Below are 19,623 nucleotides of genomic sequence, written 5' to 3'. Positions count from 1 at the left end.
TATGAATATATAATTTACACATTTTCATTTGCCTTACTTACTTAACAGTATATATTTTTCTTTTTTGATGAGGCTTTGACATCTCGGGTAAATAGAGCAGTGTTCCGCAAGTTTTGTTTCAGGTCGGACTACTGTATGTGCGACACAGCGTCCAACGCAAGCAGCTACAGGTGAGATAATATTATTCAGCTTTCATGTGCTGCATCACCGAACAGAGCAGGAGAAGGTCAACGGCTTTGTTTTACAACACAGTCAATATAATTTGTGTTATTTAGCTGAGAGCAACCTTAAACACAAGATACGGACGTTTCTTGCCAAAAGTGCATTTACTAGGATCGTATAAAACGGTGAAGAGGACTGAAGGTTGTCACTGTCACTGTTGCTCCTACGTGCCTCTTTCTTCCTTTCGCTTCAAAAGCGAGAGTATATATTTTTTTGAGGGGTCAGCCTTTTAGGGATTTGAGTTTTTCTGTGTGGCCACATTTCTAAGTGGACTGGACATGTCTCCTTCACGGTCCATATTGTTGGTGGGAGAAGGGAACTTCTCATTTTCTGCGTCCATGAGCCAGACATACGCTGAAACAGAGACCAACATAACGGCCACTTGTCTGCAGCATCAGGACGAGGCACTGCGGCATGAAGGTGCAGCCAGTAACATTGAGATCATCAAGGACTCAGGTACATGTTTGTGGGTACTTTAATCTTTGTTCTCAGTTGCTTTTTTTTCCGGGGCTAGACTTTTTTTCTATTTAATTATTTATCCTATTTGTTATTCAGGTGGAACTGTGCTTTTCGGGGTGGACTGCACACAGCTGGGAGAATGTACCTCTCTACAGGGCCGTTTGTTTGACCATGTGGTGTTCAATTTTCCTCACTGCGGAAGAAAGAGTGGGGTTAAAAAGAACAGAGAACTTCTCAAAAACTTCTTTCTCAGGTATAACTGCATCACACCGTAGGATTCAATCGTATCGCAGAATTTTCTACTGTCAGATTTCCCTCAAGCAGCCATCAGCCATATCTGCACACATATCAGCCAGTGCAAATAAAATCATCCATTTCATTTGTGATTGTGAATCAGGGTCATTCTACTACAGATGGAATTTAGTCAATTCGGACCCTGATTTATTTATTTATTTTTGTCATGAAATTATACCATGCTTCATATATGTCCATACATGATTTTTAAAACCATTAATTTAAAAAAGCAGTTTTATCGCACTTTATATAAATGTTTACCCCATAAACTGCAAATTATACACTAATTAGCTTTATAAGTTTTATTTCTTTTCCCAATATGTCCATTGCACCAAATTTGACAACTATTGAGTACCTTAAATGCTGTCTCAGATTCTGTACTTATTTGACCAGACAGTTCCCAATTTAAACCAAAATTAGTCTGAGTTTTTATTTCAGCACAGTTCATATATGGCTGCTTATTTTTAGACAGTATTTAGCCTTTGTGAACTTGTTTTGTTAAATGGAAAATTAAAAAAAAAACAAAAAAAAACATATTTATATTTCATATATATACACATCTGTCAATGAGCTATAATGCTTTTTGTGTTCCTCCAGTTGTGTTCAAGTGTTGGCCAAAGACGGGGAGGTTCATGTTTCATTGTGCAACGGCCAGGGCGGGACACCAGCAGACCAGCCGAGGCGAGAGTGGCACAACAGCTGGCAGGTGGCTGCCATGGCAGCAGAAGCACACCTAATCCTTAGTGACATCCATCCTTTTGGAAGTGAGAAATACCAGAGCTACAAGTGCACTGGATACAGGTAAGGAGTAAAGGTGAGTGTTGCAGTGTACAAGTAGAAACGACCCTTTGTGTCCATCTGTATCTGTTTGATGTGCGTTTGCATACTGAGTCTAATGATGATATTGCTGTTGTGCAGGAGCCAGGATAAGGGCTTTCATGTGGAGAAAGCTTTGCTCCATGTGTTTACTCACAGCCTTCCCTACACCTCAGCTCAGATGCTTAAGGTGGAGGAGGCTGTTGAAGGGGAGAAAGTCCAGTACAATATGCCAGCTGAGATCAGTGATTATATATTCAGGTACAGTAACACAGAGGCTCTCATGCTGTTTGAGTACTAAGCCACCAACGCAAAGAAAGTTATATAACCACATGCTTATTGTTTCCTCTCTTTCATCAGGGGATTTCTCTGCTCAGGGTCTGTCCACCCTGTCAGATTGGTGCAAGATTTTCTTCTCGAAGGACTGGCGGAAAAGTGGCCGGTCTCCATGACGACAGAGGACATCCCCTTCCTCCTCACAGCCAAACAGCTGCAGATGTGCTGCCGTGATGTAGACATTACACAATGCTACTGGATCCACCTGCTTCAGAAAGACCTCAGCTCTGACATTCAGACCTCTGTGGACAAGAAAAAAGATCAGTTCATGTTTTCGGACAGTCGGGGACACACAGACACACGAGACACTCTGTCAGACACATGTGTTACCTCAGATAAAGTTGACAGGGTGAGGAGCAAAGGAGCAGAGAGCTTAAGGTCTGCTTGCTCTCTCGATGTTGATCCTGAAGGGGAAAGTGGTCTTTATTTGCTGCGTCCATCACTGCTCCCTCAGATAGTAGATTTTATAACTAAAAAAGAAGAGTTGATTAACAATGCAGGGAGTCATAGGGAGACAGAGGAAAATAATGAAAGTGTTGAAGGAAATAAGAAGGAGGAATCCTGTGGGGGCTGTAACGGTGTGACCAGCTTGTTATTTGGCATTAGTGGCCTGGTGTTCAAGAGTGTCCCAGTCAACCTTTGGTCCCTGCCTGTCTTTCACGAGCTTCTCCTCAGAGGGGTTTTCCCTTCAGAATGTGAGCCAATCAGATTGCTTGGACAAAGGCTGGAACCACTGCTCGCACCATATGGGGTCTCCCTGATTGCAGAACAGGAAGGTCTGCGTCTGATGGCACAGCCAATGGGTTTGGTTGGTAAGGTGTTTTCAAGCATTGCAAGTGACAACATTAGCCACGTCAGTGTCACTGTATCCCTAAATTTGGACCTTCTTGCCGTGCTCCTGTTCTCCCTCCCCGACTGGCGGCTGCTGTGGTCACATGACCCACGCTTCTTAAAACAGTTTGAACTCCGCCCATCACCCGGGACTTCTTTCAACCCATTTTCCCTGTTTCCCGAGCACTTCAGCTTTGACATCAGCTTCTGGACGGGGCCGACATGGGAGGCGAGGAAGTTCCACGCTGTGGTCCGAGAGGCCAGTCATGGGACCGTGGAGCAAGTTAAACTCATTGACACATTCTCACATCCTGACCTGAGTCAGACCAGTTACTGCTACAGACTCATATACCACTCACACACACATGCTCTGTCACACACACAAGCCCTCCAGTTTCACAAACACTTGGAGTCTTTACTTTTCTCTCGGTTTCTGGTCACCATCAGGTAGCTATAGGTCAATCTCTCAGAGGAACAGAGATTTAACCTCTTATTATTTCAGAGACATTATAATTACTGGTCTAAGTCTGTCTCTGACTGCTAAGCAAATTATAAGCATATAATCTGCAAAATTCTTGTTGAACCGTCTTTACAATAGCTGAGGCATTGTTTATAGTAAGTCTTAAACTGTGATTGGAATTCTGTGTTTCTGTGTGTTTTAATTATCCTATAATAAACAAGTTATTTAACTTTAACTTGTGGTCTGTCAAGAATCATTGTAAACAGTTATAGTCATATTTAATACATGATGTGAAAAAGCATAAAAGCAAGTATTCTGCAATAAAACAGCTATGAAATCTGTAATCTGGGTTGTAATAGTATCTGTAACAAGCAACGCCAGTTTGTTCTTCTCATGTTATATGCTTGAGACTTTTAGGTAATTACAAGTCCATAATTGCCTAGAAAGTTTCCTTGAAAGAACTGTAAATTGGTACCAATTATAGGGGGAAAAAAATAGAGTAAGTCATGAGACTGATAGGACTCAGTTGTGTGGAGTTTACAAGCAGTTGTTGATATCCAGAGGAATTTTCTTGAAACAACTTGTCCATTTAAATCCATTCCAAGTATACAATATATTAATGGATTATGCTTGTCTGGAGATAAATTTCACACTTTTGCATGTTCAGCTGACCTGCTGCGCACTGAGTAAAGGATCATATGTTAAGTTAGCACTCCAATGGAGTTAATTAACTGGAAATGTACCAATTGAACACTTTATTTTACCTGTAATTATTACCAAATTACTTATTTCCAAACTTAAGTGGCCCTCGTGCTTAGGAGCAAGTAATCTGTCTAATCATCTAACATTAAATATTAAATATTTTTGATTTATTCAAATTATTCATGTACTGTGCAACAGGTCATTTGTGGGGTTACAATCCCTTGTTCTCTTAAGAGATTTTATTTAAAAAATCAAAGCATCTCAATTTTTCTCATGTGTATGTCTTCAGCAAACGTTTTTGTTGATTTGAGTGCAAAACAAATGATTGTAAACACAACACCTGCAGAAAACAGACAATGAAACAAGCCTTTCTCCAAATGTTAATCAACTGCTGTTTTTTATTTAATGAACTTAGAAAATAGTCTTCATGCAGTTTGATGAGAGCTGTCAGTAACCGGGCAGCGACGGAAATGAACGACGTCTGACTCGGGAGCAGCAGCATCGATAAACATGGCGGCCAAGGCGCTTCGGCAACGAACCAGGCGAGGCAGCAGACAAGATGCAAACAACGTGAACATATCCGCCGAAGCTCGGACACCGAAAGATGAGAAGGGTGGCGACGACAGTAAAATCACAGAGACTCGGCAAGAGTGAGTATGAGCCAGGAGGAGAGACGTTAGACTCGCCGGTGCTACAAGCTCCATCCCCCGTCTGACTGACAGTCTGAGCAGGGGCAGCTAGCTAGCTAGCTAGCTAGCTACTTTGATACGCAAGTTTTGATTCTAACAACACGATAACAATGATTGATAACGTCCACCGAACAACCTACAGGCTATGTGTTTACATTCATTTCACCTAAAGTGGCTGTTCGGTTGTGTTTTTGCCCTAATAATAACTAATTGCATCGTTTATGTTTTAATAATGCAACGTAACGTAGCTGAGTTACCTGGTCAGCTTCATTCATTCTCCCACCTGTCCACTGCCAGATTCATGACAGCTGACGACAGTTTAGCTGCCACCAGCGGATCCACTCCTTCTCAGTGTGGGTACAGAGGTTTAGTTCAAACCAGTGATTGGCGTAGTTGATGTGTTGCTGAAATGAGAAATGTTGACAGTTTGTAAGGTGACGTGTCATAACAAATATAAACGTGAGGATCAATGCTGAGCTGCAGCTGAGCCAACTGATCTAACTGATCTGATGAGTGAACAAGAGGAAATACCACCAGACACAGAGAGGAGTGTAGGTTACCACCACAGATATAAATATGCATGAAATGGCTCTAGACCTGTATTGAATACTATTCACTAACAGTATTCTGAACAAGCGCACAACTGTTCACATCGGAACAAACTACACCCTCAGCTATCCACTCATATAAACACGGTGCTGTAGATGGTGTGGCTGTTGATTCAGGAGTCAAGCATTCAAAGGAGTTATTGTCACATAATTTTGTAGTAAAATACAATGTGGTTTGCTCTTATGGTTATACTGCAAGTACTAGTGGGAAAACTAATAATTAGAAAAAACATACAAAGGATAAAAATTCATGATCAAAATATAGAAACTTATGTAAAAATGTAAAATGCACACATGTCATAATTTTAAGGCAAACCATACATTAAAAAAGAGGTCTAATCAGAACTGGCTTAGTCCTTGGGCACTCCAGTCTGGCATGTATAGACAACACGCTCTATGTCTAGATGTCTGTCTACATATCTGAAATAATAAGATTTGAAACAATGAGCTGATTTATTGATTAGTTGATCAGAAAATGAATTGGCTGTGATTCTGATTATCAATTAAGCAAAAATAGTGAAACAGTGCCAAATAGTCTCTGATACTAGCCACTTAAATGAGATGATTTCCTGCGTTTTTTTGCTTTTTCTGCAGATTAATTGATTGACGCAAGGCTGATTGAACAAGAAGGACAATCACTAAAGAATGAAACTATGTAATTGAAATAAATTTTTTTTAAAAAAAGGGCAGTCCACAAGCTAAATAGGGGCAACAATCAACTATGCAACTGTATAATGCTTAGTCGGTTTTCATAGGCCTTTTGATAGAGTAAGTGATAATGCCCCAACATAGTTCAATTGAGCTTTCTTTGTGGGAAAGTCTTTGAAACCTCCATGTCATTAGGGCTTGTCTTTTTTTCTGCTGTGAATTGACACTTACATTGTGTTCCAGCACAAACGTACTCTTTGTAATGAGGGACATATTAACTTGTCAGCTCTGAAATCATTACCATAATTGCAGACTTCCTTAGTGCTTTCTTAAAAGCAGGTGCACTGGAAATATCAGCCAGGTAAGCCTGTGTATTGTAAAACACACTGACAAATATCAGTTAAAAGGCCAGTAGACAGGTTCATGTCTTGTCTTTAGATGGCTAATTAGACAGTTTAAATCTAGGCTAATTTCTATTAAATATGCACAAAGCAAACATCATGTACTAAAGTATTTAAATACATTTAGGTTATTGTAAGAACCCAGTTTTCTAATGTTTTTAATACATTTGACACTGAAATTAATATTAATAATAATGCATATATTATTGTGGGGTTATCAAGCAATTGTGCATCATGTGTATTTTTGTAATAGGTCAATAAGTCGTGGGGGGCAAGTCTGGGCTCCAGAAGGTTCTACTGCCTTTAAATGCCTGCTCTCTGCACGTTTCTGTGCAGCTTTGCTCAGCAACATCTCAGACTGCGATGAGACCTTCAACTACTGGGAGCCTGTGAGTACAACTCACTAATATCAGTAATCCTAAAGTGCAATTTGCTGTCATTTGTGACCCTTCAATGGATTATAATTTTCATCTTTTCATTGTTAAAGCAATTTACTGCTTCTTTTTCTTCAACTGTTTATGTCTTATTTGTTGTGATGACTGTTTTGACAGATGCACTACCTGCTGTACGGCACAGGGATGCAGACATGGGAATATTCCCCATTGTACGCCATCAGATCTTATGCTTACCTATGGTTACACGCTCTTCCTGCTTGTTTGCATGCCCATGTTCTACAGACAAACAAGGTAACTATACCATACGTGCTGTCATTTCAAAGTTTGTTGTCATTGTTGATATTTTAAATGACTTCAGCTGACCTACAGTGTAATCAGCCACACCTCTGTGTTCTTCATTTCTCTTCTGTTCAGAGAGGACAATATTTACCTTAACCTGCAGGGCAACAGTGTCAAGTCAGAGGTGTCAAGTCTAACATAAAATCTGTGAGAAACAAGTTAAAGAAAAACTCCTCTTTTTTTAACAAAAATACATGGTTTTTCAGTAAAAATTTTGAAAAACTAATGAGTTTAATCCTAAAGGAGTTTTTTAAATCGAAAACAACTGGACTAGGTTATTTGTCTGGGAAGACGTTTCACCTCTCATCCAAGAGGCTTCATCAGTTCATGTACGCATCTGACCAGGCTAGGACTGGTCCTGACTGAAACGTCTTCCCAGATAAATAACCTAGTCCAGTTGTTTTCGATTTAAAAAACTCCTTTAGGATACTATGACCTGGACAAATGAGAATATACACAGGCTTAATGAGTTTAATGTTTTTACATGGGGCGACTGAGAGCCATACATGAATTCACTTCACACATGTACACGCACAGAGGTTTGTATATCATTATACTGGAACATGTGCAGTAGTTTCAGGCTTGTGTTATGATTGTGTTGCAGGTTCTGGTGTTCTACTTTGTACGATGTGTCTTAGCATTCTCCTGCTGTGTCTGTGAACTCTATTTCTACAAGTGAGTTTACCTTCCTCTAAAATGCAAGTGGGCATCGTAAGCACTGATTATATACAGTATATGATGTGGAGGTTAACCATTTGTATTGTTTGTGTGTGTGACACAGGGCAGTTTGTAAGAAGTTTGGCTTGCATGTGGGCCGTCTGATGTTGGCATTCCTTGTCCTGAGCACAGGAATGTTCTGCTCGTCTGCAGGTTGGTCAGATGTATTCACCTAGTTAATCAATTCTGTCTCTGTCTCTTTATTGTCTACCTTGCTCCTCCATCCAAGCCCTCTTTGGTGTTTATCATCCACGTTTACAGATCAGAGACTGATGTTTCTCAGTCTGGCCCTGTCATCTAAATTGCCAAATGTGAAGCAAAACCTCCTCTTAAATTGTGCAGCAAATTTTCCAAAGAGCATTTCATACTTGTGATACATTTCTGGGATGCAGGTTCACTATTTCTCAGCAGCACCCCAGTAGTTGTAGTATGAAAGTTGGCAGAACAAGGCATTGTTCCATAGGCACTGTAGCAGACAGTATGGTGTTTCTGTTAGGGTTTCCTGTTTTCAGTTTGCATTTTTTATGGTTTATCATCCCTCTCTGTTGTTCTCTCGCCTCAGCTTTCCTGCCTTCCTCTTTCTGTATGTATACGACACTGGTTGCCATGACGGGGTGGTTTCAGGACTCAACACCATTAGCCATTGTGGGTGTGGCATCGGGTGCCATTGTAGGATGGCCATTCTCCGCTCTGATTGGGTAGGGTTGTAAACTAAAATTGTTAGCAACACTTTTCCCAGACAGACTTATCAAAATGTATTGCCCTTTTTTACATCTTAAGTCTATGTTCTCTGTAGGGTTCCGATTGCCTTCGACCTGCTGATTTTGAAGAGGCAGTGGAAAAGTTTTATCACCTGGTCGGCTGTTGCTCTGCTTCTGCTGCTGGTGAGAGTATTTAAAAAAAAAAAAAAACAATACATGTAAAACTAAGGATTTAAATTTGCATGCTACAGGGAAGAGGTGCATGCAGATGAGTTTCTTTACAGTGACACCTCTGCAACGTGTGCACCAACTTTTGTGGAAGAATTAATCATCAATATAGGAATATAATGGAATATTACATTATGTGTTATACAGAAGATTATAAAACCTAAGAGACATTTTCATGGTAAATACATACATTGTATATAGATTCTTCATCTGTCTGTCCTGTTTAACCTGTGTCTCTCTCAGGTACCCCTGGTAGCAGTGGACTCTTTCTTTTATGGCAAACTGGTTATTGCTCCACTCAATATTCTATTGTATAATGTCTTCACACCACATGGACCTGATCTCTATGGTAATATACAAGAGCACACACGTCATTAATGTATCATTTTATATCATGTTGGCAAAACATCAGCCATAAAAACCCCATGGTGCCCATTCAAGTAAGGGGTGCACTTGCTCCCTTGATATGTTTTAGAGAATTTGAACTATATTTTGTTGAAGCACTTTTCGGTTTTTATAATGTTTTATTTATTTTTAACAAAAAAAAAACAAAGAGGGTGCGTAGATTACAACTGAATGACACTGCCTGACAGCCAGTAATAGTTTTTATATGTGTGCTGTGTGGAGCATGAGATACTCATTTTATTTTACTAACATTCCTGAGTTTTCTAAAGGCAGTCAAGGTGTACAACGCTGGAAATGATTATTACTTATTCGGGGTGTTATTTACATCTATTATATAGTGACTGTTAGGCTGATGGTATATTATTTTCATGACAGAATGGAGCAAATGAAGCTTAAGTGAAAACGAACAATTTAAAGCTGCACTCATTTTCTTGGACTCTAGATGGCATACCATCATCATCACTAACATATCAAACCATTTGATAGTGTGCCAATAGGTTTCTGTTCCTCTTCATTAAGTTGGCTGAAATACTTCACTGAGTAATTAACTCACAGACAGTAGAAGTATATGTATAGGACCTTCTGGCTTTTGTCTTTTGCCATCAATATTCAATGTTTTATCTTAATTAACATGTTTTTGAGAATCCCGTTTGTGGATTTTCCCTTTAAGTAAATCTTACACTAACTATACAGTCATGATGCTTCTATTATGGTGATATGTACATGAGCTGTAATATTTTACATGTTTTGTGTTGTTTAATTTTCAGGTACAGAGCCGTGGCATTTCTACTTTCTAAATGGGATCCTGAACTTCAATCTGGTGTTTGCTCTGGCGTTGTTTTCTCTGCCACTCACCGCTCTCATGGAGACACTTTTACATAAGTTCAATGGTGAGGACTGTGGGTGTTTCATACAGCAGCAAGCCTTGTCATTACTTCAATTTTTTGGGGGGGATGGAAAGGGTGTTTACCTCAGCTGTGTAAAGTGCTGTGGTAATGATGTACTCAGGTGCTTTGCTTGTTGCTTCATTTCTGTTTACAGTTATTAAGTTCTTCTGGGACATGGACTGCGTGTTGATATGATGCAATCAAATTATTATTTGCTGTTACAGACTGTTAACTGTTAATTTTACAACACTCAAAAATGTACCCAGCCCCATTGATGCTATCCTGTACCCTAGCCCTCGTCAGTATAGGCATATACTGTCTATGTAGCAAAAACCAGAAATTAATCTAATCTAACTTTTAATTTTCAAAACAGCTCCTCTTGTGATTACATGTGCTTGTGCGCACGTGTGTTTTCTGTAGTGCAGAACCTGGGCCGTCCATACTGGCTGACTCTGTCTCCCATGTATCTGTGGATGCTGGTTTTCTTCACCAGACCTCATAAAGAAGAACGTTTCCTCTTTCCTATTTACCCTCTCATCTGCCTCAGCGGTGCAGTAGCCCTCTCATCTCTACAGGTGTGGTTTGTCATTTTCCAATTTTGGCTCTGATAGCAAAACAGTAGTCTGTGTCAGTTGGCTTCATTTGTTTTAGGTACCTTTTAGTCATAGATTTGTATGTAAAATGAGTTTTTACAGATTAATTTTATTTCTTGCAGAAATGCTACCACTTCCTGTTCCAGCGATACCGATTGGAGCACTACACGGTCTCCTCTAACTGGTTGGCTCTAAGTACCGTCGTGGTCTTCACAGTGTTGTCACTGTCACGCTCTGTCGCCCTCTTCAGGGGTGCGTGTACACACAAACTCTGCTCTCCTAAGCACCAGTTTCAGGCAACAAAAATGAACAGTTCAAGATGAATGAAAGGAGATTTTTTTTCTTTCTCTGTGGTACAGGCTACCACGCCCCACTGGACCTGTACCCAGAGTTTCACCGCATCGCCAAGGATCCGACTCTTCACTCAGTCCCCGAAGGCAGACCTGTCAGTGTGTGTGTGGGCAAAGAGTGGTACCGCTTCCCCAGCAGCTTCCTACTACCACACAAGTCAGTATGCAGGATATTGTATCTGTGCAAAAACCTGAAGTGTCAGTGCTTCTCTTCTATTACGGATTGACATATAAATGATTTTCATACATCTCTAAGCCAAGATTACATTTGTCACGCCAGATACAAATGTATACTTAAATCAGAGTGAGTGTCTCGGACTGTGTCCCTTCCTGATAATTACTATTTCTAATCTCCAGCTGGCAACTGCATTTCATTCAGTCTGAGTTTAAGGGGCAGCTGCCTCAGCCTTACGCCTCTGGTCCTCTGGCCACGCAGATGACCCCAGCTAATATGAATGACCAGAACCTAGAAGAGCCAACCAGATATGTAAGTCACTCCGACATTTACATGTTTATTGGCACATGGATACTGTAGTTAAGAGCATTGCATTAAATTGTGAATTTTCTTCTTCATACAGGTGGATTTACGGCAGTGCCACTACTTAGTAGACCTCGACACAGACGAAGTGGCGCCTCTTGAGCCACGTTATTCAACCAACAAAGAAGAGTGGACCATCATCGCCTATAAGCCTTTCCTTCAAGCATCAAGGTAATTTTCCAAATGCAAGATTTACACAGAAATAGAGAAAAAACATGCCTTCCAAATCTTAAAAAAAAAAAAAAAAAAAACTTAATCTATTGTGTCTTTAAGTAAACATAAGGCCCAGAGGAAGAAAATGTAAAAAGATAGGCAGCATGCTGTTGACATCTGGGAGAACTTTATTACCAATTACCAAGTCCATCTATCTTTCCTGCCTACAAAGGTCTAAAAGAGTGATGCACTTTTTTAATAAAACCCTTTTCTCTCTCAGATCATCTCCTCTCTTCAGAGCATTCTACATCCCATTTATATCAGACCATCACACCACCTACAAGCGCTACGTCATCTTGAAACCACGGCGGCAAAAGCAGCCTCGTAAGCGTACCCACGGCTGACCTTTGAACCTCAGCGTGGCCTAAAATCCTACAACATCCTGATAACAGAAATCAATCACTTCCCCTCAATACAGCTGGTATTTGTGTGTGATTGTTGAACATGTGTGCATGCATGTGTTTTGAAGTATTTGTCTCTTGAAATATTTGAAGATAGCAGACCCTTTAAGAACTGTTTTTGGGCTTGTGTGCGTGCGTGCGTGTTTGTGTGTGTGTGCGCGTGCGTGCGTGTGTGTGTGTGTTTCTGTGTGTGTACAGAGAAAATGGTATGTATGGAGGTGAGCTTGGCAGGAATCAGCTGGACATTTTATCTCCTTTTGTGTGTGTGTGTGTGTGTGTGTGTGTGTGTGTCAATGTCTCTGTGTGTGTGTGTGCGTGTGTGTGTGTGTGTAACTGAATGTATTATATTGGCGGCACACTACAAGATTTTACATGTATTTAGCCCAGGACAGGCCATTACATACAAATAATGTGTTTTTTTTCATACTTCACTTGAAAATGTGGCCTGACAGAATTTTTCTGAATAATTAATCTAACAAATCTTGTAGTGTTTGCTTGTCTGCACTTGAACAGTATCTTATTGTGTGCTCTGTTAGGTATGAGTGGTGGAGATGAATGAAGGTGAGGGTGTGTTATTAATTTAAGTTGGAATGTTAATAAAACATAATTGACTGTGAATACAATCCTCCTTTTTTTACTGGGATGGTAAAATCACTGCATCACAGGCTGATTGATTTAACTGTAATCTTTTTATTTGAAGATTTCCTTATGTAACAAACATACAAACTACTCTCACTTACAGGAGAGATGTCAAGGCATTATACATTCTGAATAAATAATAATAATAATGCTATATTTTCTCATTGTCTTTGATATCATGCTGTAGTCAGGCTGCAGGCACTCAAGCTGAATTCACTGTATGAGCCACCTTTCTTCTCACTAGCAGTTTTTATTAGTCTTTACTCAAAAGGAGACACAAGACCATTGATAAATGAGGGAACAGGTGTATCAGTGAAATTCAGTTCAAGATCTGGACATCTTACAATTTAAGGCCATGTGACAACACACTGTACAAAAAAATAATCTATAGTTGTGTGTGTTTTAGTTGTATATGCTCCCTCAAGCATTATTGGTTTATTGTGTCTCAATCTGTTCGAGGTAGCCTGTTTATATCAGGTAAACTATGTTGTGATTAAAATAGTATTTTCAGGCACAGCAAACGTAATGGTCCAAGACCTCCATACCAAGCAAGGGCAGCATGACAAGGCCATGCAAACAGGCTGCTACACACACACACACACACACACACACACACACACACACACACACACACACACACACACACACACACACACGTATTGTCAAAGTCACTTACAATCACTCAGTCAGATCTGAGGGAGTTTGGTAGTTTTCATTTGAGCTGGGCTTCTTTACTCCCCAAGGCTGAACTGCTTTCAAAGACCCCCAGGTTTCCTGTGTGTGCATTTGTTTGTGGTAATTTTAAACGAAAGGAGCACAACATCAACTGACATGACTGGGGCCTGTAGATACAGAGGTCTTGAGGTTCAGTCATGTAGAGAGGGCTTGTGTTAAAAGTACTCCACCGATTTAGTATAGCACATCTATAACATTGTCACAGCATTTTTTCATTAAAAAAAAAAGAATCTAAATCAATGCAGCATTATAAATATTAGATATTATCTTTGATCCTAATCTAATTACACACATTTTTCTTGTCAAAACCTGGAGCTTACTTTACTCACAATGCAACTCAACCATCGACAGTTTAGTTGGAGATTCAGGTGTGTAGCAGCTAATGTGGCCTCATGCTACCAGCCCCAAGCAGAGAAGTGAAGCGGGCTACTGAGGTCTGGTAAACCCCACACATCCAGATTTTTTTTTAATTTTCAGACTTCAGCCCAACATTGACTCGTGATGTCACTTATGAACATTCACTCAGCTCCCTATGGAGCCACGAAAGATTTTATGCAATACTTACTTCACATGCAATAGTACTCCCCAAGGCGTATAAACAGACTTTGTGTAAAATCAGTGGAGTTCCCATTTAATATCTAATCTCATTCTCAAGACTCTTTTAAAGTGTTGGATCACCCAAACTACCAAAAAAACATTTTTTTCATGCCCTTAATGGTGCAGTGTCTTGATATGCAGATTGTTTTGGTTTTATTTGTTGTGGTTTTGAGATATTCATCTTTGATATTTCTTCTGCCACCGCAATATAATAAAGGTGAATGGATTTTTGGTGCCCATGGCCCTAAAAGAATTACTAGAAAAAAAAGAAACAGCTTACTGTCAGCAGTTTTCATGGGCTAATGAAAGCTATTCACAGTGAGGTCTGTGGATTTTCAATAATAACCTGGACATTAACAGAAAGATACGTTGCAGTTTAATTCTTTAAGCATAATTTTCAAGTGCTGTGAGCATTGCGAACCAAGTTGGGTGTATAAGCAGAAATGTCATAAGTGGACGTCTCAAAACCTGAGAAATCAAACCCAAAATGTCAGCATGGTAAGACGGCACCAGGGGTAAATGAGAAAATATATATATATTTTTTTTTTTAATGTTTTTTGTAATTTGGGTGAACTGACTCTAATGACAAATGATACAATGATACAGGTTCATATTACCAAAACTTATTGTCACATGGTGAATTGTAGGCCCAGTGACAAAATATAATTTGACCATTTCCTCACCTGATTTTCATCCTAAAAAGTTTCAGAAACATATTGTAGAAACAATTACAACCACGAACATGCACAGTTTTTTTTTTTTTGCCATTCTCATCCAAATCTACAATCACACGTACAAACAACACAAGAGCTGTTTATAGGATCAGTAATTTTCTCTGTTGATCCACTCTTGTTCATTGAAGTATCTCCTTCCGCCCTCAAGATTCAGGCCATTTCTGTAGGAATCCAGATTAGATTGGTAGGATTTTCGGTTTCCGTAGGTTCCGAGGCTGGTTTGGTAAGTGTCGTCCTTGCCGTTGGTGATGTATGTCTGATAGAGGTCAGCCTTTACTGTGTGACTTCCAGGCCTCTGTTTGGAATCATAGAGGTCACTCCCTCCTCTGATACTGCTATCATACAATCCCTGGTCCCCATACACACTGCTGCCGTAATGCTCACTCTTTGTTGTTCGGCGACCTAGACTCCTGTCATAAAACTCTCTGTGCCCAGTGCGACCCAGACTGCTGTCATTCAAGTCCCTCTTTCCTGAGCGGCCCAGGCTGGTGTCGTAGAAGTCACGGGTGCCACGGCGTCCAAGGCTGAAGTCATTGAGTTCAAAGTTGAGGAAGCAACTCTCCGTGCTGGCAAGTGTTACAAAGCCACTCTCTGTGTCCCGACCTCCCAGGTTGTCATAGTCACCTGTCGGTGTGTCAGGGGAGGAGCATAAAAAGGAGGTGTTTTTAGTGTGCGGGCGAGCTGACACCAGGTCATCCTCCTTCTGGGAGCGAATGACATTGTAGACGTCAGCTGGAGCTGGGCTGGCGCAGAGGCCTGGATCTGTCTGGCATACTTCTGATTTCTGCTGTTTTCTCCGGCTGTGTCACACACAGAGAAACATAAATAAGAGGACACCTCAACCATTAACATAGGATGAAACCTAAAACTGAAGTATTGACAATACTTTTTGAGTCAGGAAATATCAGCGCCTTAGTGAACAGATCCTACTAACAAGTTTTGCAGAAATAACGAAAGCCTTATTACGTTTATTCCTTTGTGCCATAGACCTCTATTGTTATCCAAAAACTATTAAAAACATGACTTACACCATTGCACTGGGTGACATGTTCTTTCATTACAGTGAACATGGGCATGGGCATTTTTAAAACAAATCCCACATACAGTGTTTTTCTGCTGCAAATACTCAGTAGCATGTATTAATCCGCAGTTTAAAATAGTCCCCGGGAAATTTACTATTTACTCCTGTTTGAGTAATGTTTACTAAAAACCACAGTGCCCAGCTGTATTACAATTTTTTTTGCCTTTTTACAAAGTGAAACTATACATATTTGATATGATTTTGAAGACTTGGTCAAAATGGACCTCAGACTGAGTAGGGAAGTCAGAAAGTATTGAAAGATGTAATAAAACTTTATTTTTGATCTTTTCACAGGACTTGTTGACACCAGGAAAAGACTGATCATTAAGACATTAAGTACCAATCAAGGACACACTGTCTGTTACATTGTGGTGTTTTCTAGATAGCAGAAATAATCAGTGACAACTGTAAATGGAAATTAGCGCCATGATGTTGCCTCTTGAGGACTGTAGCTTACAGACGGTCCTATGAAATGGTGAGCTAGTTTTTATAACAATGATCATCGTACAATGAGGATATAAAGTAAATAAATAGCCTTGGAGCCAATTTGTTCACTGATGAACTGAACTAAACTGTATTGATATTTGAATAGCAGTAGGACATTGCTGGTCACGTTTCAAATTGGAGTTGTTCTTTATCATCAGGCGTCCTTAGTATTTAACATTTGCTTTTGTTTTGGATCCTCACCGTCTGACAAGCAGTTTGAAGCAGCAGACTCCAGTCACTGTCAGCAACAGCAGTATCAGGGGAATGGTGGGAATGATGATGTAAACCAAATTCAGAGCTGAAAGAAAGACACAGTCAACAGAGATGCAGATTTAGAGACTGTCAGGTTGGCGTTTGCATATGACAGCATCAGAGTAGTGAATGTATACTCTACTCAGGTCAACCTGTACTTCTGTCCTGGTTTTGGTCACTTGGGTTCCACGGCTGCACGGATGAAGGGACGACATCTGTAATGAAAAGTATCCTTGATGGTCAGACTGTGTCACTCTATATTGAGCAAAGTCATTCTTAAAGTATGCAAAATCTGTTTGTAAACTGTGTACTAAGTCATTGTTTGAACAAGCATTCTGAGCACATTTTACCTGCTTGAGTGGAGTTGGGGGAAGGGGAAGGCTCCAGTGGCTTCTCTGAGGAGAATATAAATTGCCATCAACAATGTTCGAGTATTTTCAAAGTAAAAGACCACTGAATTAGTGTGCGGCAGTACCTGCGGTGTATTTGCAGATGAAGTTGTTCTTGGTTTCGCAATTGTCATCGTTCCACTGGAACATGTAGAGCCCCCCGAGACCTGGAGGTGCAGATGGTTGGTGGTACATTACCACACACACCTCATAGCCGCATGATGGCTCGTCCCAGTGCCAGTGCCTACAACAATCATACGCACAAAGAACATGATCAGCTTTTTTCAAAGATGCCTGAATGGAAATGTTTACAAAACTTACATTCCCAAATGTAAAAAAGGAAAACGTAATTAAATTAAGCTAATAAATAAAAAAATTAAATTAAAATGCTGTCCAGTTCTGATGAGACAAATGCTTGGTATCAGACCCCAATACTTTTTCTGGCAGTGTCCGAAAAATATCTGTACACTGAGTATTGAAACTAACTGACAGCTATCGGATTTTGTATTTAGTTATTCTTGATGATAGTGTTCCCAATTTAGATCCATTCCGACTGTTTTATCTAGACAAAAGTATTGTACGGATGCTTGTGTTTAGACAACATTAGAAGAAAACCAATGAATCGGCCAGGCTGACATATCGGCTTATATTAACTTATTTTAGAAATATCTGCATCTGCATCTATGTTGGCCAATAAGAACCTGCAGTACAGAAATGTCAAAATATGTTGGTTATATAGTATAGGTTAGTTATCAGTTTTTTTTAGCTCTCAAAATAAATATTGGTACAGGCCTAAAGAAAAAAATAAAGACAACATTTACTGTCTTATTTCAAAACTATGCCTTCATAAAAAATGGTTTTGTTTCTTAACTTATTATTAGTCCAATCAACAGGGGAAATTAACCAGCACTGGGAAATAGGACATATCACTTTATTGCTCTAAAATTCTTCAAAATTTAAGGGGCTAAACTGAAGGATTTTTTGACCCCTTTGATTTTAATTTTTTACACTCTAGACCCACCTAAATGTAGACTTGCTGCCATCCAGCCAGTAGTACTGTGAGGAGCAGTCTGAGCTGCTATCCTCATCTCCATGGCTACGGCGGAGACCAATCCAGAAGTCTCCATCAGTAGGACGGAGCTCTGTGATGAGCTGCTCAATGATCTTCTGCTCAGCCTCCGTCTCCACGCTCAGCAGCTGCCCTCCGTCCCGTTTGCAGGCGAGCTCTGCCTCCACAAAGTTCAGCCTCCGCCGGAGCTCTGAGAAATAGGCCAGCTTGTAACACGGCCTCCCTTTTCCTGCCTTGCACACACGCTGACCTGCACACACACATTCACCTCATTACATGCGCCAGATGTGCACTGAAATTTTTTCAAAGGCATCGCTTAAATAGTCTGTTAGAGCACTGTCTACAAAAAATGGCCTTACTGTGGGAATTATGGGAATTTTATACCTACTACTAAAGATACGAGTTTGTTGTGGAAGTGTTCATAAAACTGTATTTTAGTAGGAGTGTGTCGCCTACCTCTGGCTTGAAATACATCCGCTTCAAGAACCAAACATCCAGCGTACAGAGTGAGGATGGCAGGCCGTCAGGAAACCAAAGACAGAGCCACAAGTGAATCAAGAGTTGATGTTTTTATGCTGTGTTGTGTTTTTTGTGTGCAGGCTTACCTGTGATGAGGCTTGTGGCTGTAGATGGATCAAAAAATAAAAGCAGTAAGTGACAGAAGATTGTTAGCAGATCCATCTTTGTCAGTTGTAGTCACCAATCCACCACCACCTCTCAGTCTTTTTCATGCCACTGTCTGTTTATCTGGTCATCAGTGGAGCTTACACGAGACCAGAAAAACTCTATCTCAAGATGCGAGCTGTTGTTTCAGGTGTGAGAAAATGCTCCAAAAAAGGTTCAAATTCAGAGAGAAAGCTAAAGAAGTGCTCAAGAGGCGAGTCCCCTGCTCTGAAAAATAGAGTATGTGAGACAGAAGGAGGAGCAGGAAAAGGAGGAGAAAAGCCTGTGCGTGTTTGGGAGGGGGCTGTAATCTGTTAAGAGCAGTCTTAATGATTGGGAGAAGAGGCTGCATCGATCGCAAGACATCTAATCATGCAAGTGCTTCTCATCGTAAACGCTGACAAGAGGCAGATTTCACTCCTTCCTTTATTACTGAGGCTTTGGGTATTATCATTACAAAAGTGTTACATGAAAATGATCTCCTCTAACTCGATCAGGGATATTATACAATATTTCTCTCAGGTCCATCTTGCAGCGTTTTTATCTTATTGTGTTTCAGGACAAAGCAAGACAGATTGCCAACACAGCTGACATCTCCATCAGGACAATCGATGTATACTTTTTCTTTCCTTTATTATTAAAGCACCTGAAAATTAGGTTTCAAATCTTAAATATCTCTTTGCAACAAATGATATTTTAATCAACTTAAATTAAAGTTCACAAATGGATATCCTTACCACTCAAC

The 19,623-nt window shown here is 40.2% G+C and overlaps 3 protein-coding genes and 1 long non-coding RNA gene across 5 annotated transcripts; 2 read left to right on the top strand and 2 right to left on the bottom strand.

The window, feature by feature from the left end:
- The first annotated feature begins 143 nt into the window (after positions 1-143).
- fdxacb1 (ferredoxin-fold anticodon binding domain containing 1) lies at positions 144-3,653 on the top strand. Its single transcript, XM_056396617.1, has 5 exons — positions 144-678; positions 778-934; positions 1,573-1,776; positions 1,894-2,052; positions 2,152-3,653. The coding sequence occupies exons 1-5, from the start codon at positions 501-503 to the stop codon at positions 3,407-3,409; spliced, it is 1,956 nt and encodes a 651-aa protein (XP_056252592.1). The 5' UTR covers positions 144-500; the 3' UTR covers positions 3,410-3,653.
- LOC130182076 (uncharacterized) lies at positions 2,232-5,415 on the bottom strand. Its single transcript, XR_008829668.1, has 3 exons — positions 5,067-5,415; positions 2,458-2,597; positions 2,232-2,369 (listed from the first exon to the last, which is right to left on the bottom strand). It is a non-coding gene; the product is annotated as an uncharacterized LOC130182076 (long non-coding RNA).
- alg9 (ALG9 alpha-1,2-mannosyltransferase) lies at positions 4,589-13,026 on the top strand. Its single transcript, XM_056396618.1, has 15 exons — positions 4,589-4,770; positions 6,720-6,855; positions 7,018-7,152; positions 7,805-7,875; positions 7,982-8,070; positions 8,480-8,615; positions 8,714-8,801; positions 9,090-9,195; positions 10,019-10,141; positions 10,559-10,713; positions 10,854-10,983; positions 11,091-11,238; positions 11,439-11,568; positions 11,660-11,790; positions 12,053-13,026. The coding sequence occupies exons 1-15, from the start codon at positions 4,631-4,633 to the stop codon at positions 12,174-12,176; spliced, it is 1,842 nt and encodes a 613-aa protein (XP_056252593.1). The 5' UTR covers positions 4,589-4,630; the 3' UTR covers positions 12,177-13,026.
- Positions 12,904-19,131, bottom strand: layna (layilin a). Of its 2 annotated transcripts, none has more exons than XM_056396619.1 (8): positions 18,821-19,131; positions 18,672-18,692; positions 18,168-18,465; positions 17,233-17,390; positions 17,108-17,152; positions 16,910-16,972; positions 16,707-16,803; positions 12,904-15,738 (listed from the first exon to the last, which is right to left on the bottom strand). In XM_056396619.1, exons 1-8 carry the CDS (start codon positions 18,894-18,896, stop codon positions 15,027-15,029), a joined length of 1,470 nt encoding a protein of 489 aa, XP_056252594.1. In that variant the 5' UTR covers positions 18,897-19,131; the 3' UTR covers positions 12,904-15,026. The 2 variants fall into 2 exon arrangements, with proteins under 2 accessions (XP_056252594.1, XP_056252595.1); XM_056396620.1 differs by having other exon boundaries at positions 16,916-16,972.
- Between the last annotated feature and the right edge of the window lie 492 nt (positions 19,132-19,623).

The sequence above is a fragment of the Seriola aureovittata genome, chromosome 15 (genome assembly GCF_021018895.1).
Source record: "Seriola aureovittata isolate HTS-2021-v1 ecotype China chromosome 15, ASM2101889v1, whole genome shotgun sequence".
In the NCBI taxonomy this organism is placed as follows: domain Eukaryota; kingdom Metazoa; phylum Chordata; class Actinopteri; order Carangiformes; family Carangidae; genus Seriola; species Seriola aureovittata.
This window is presented reverse-complemented; position numbering and strand designations above follow the sequence as displayed.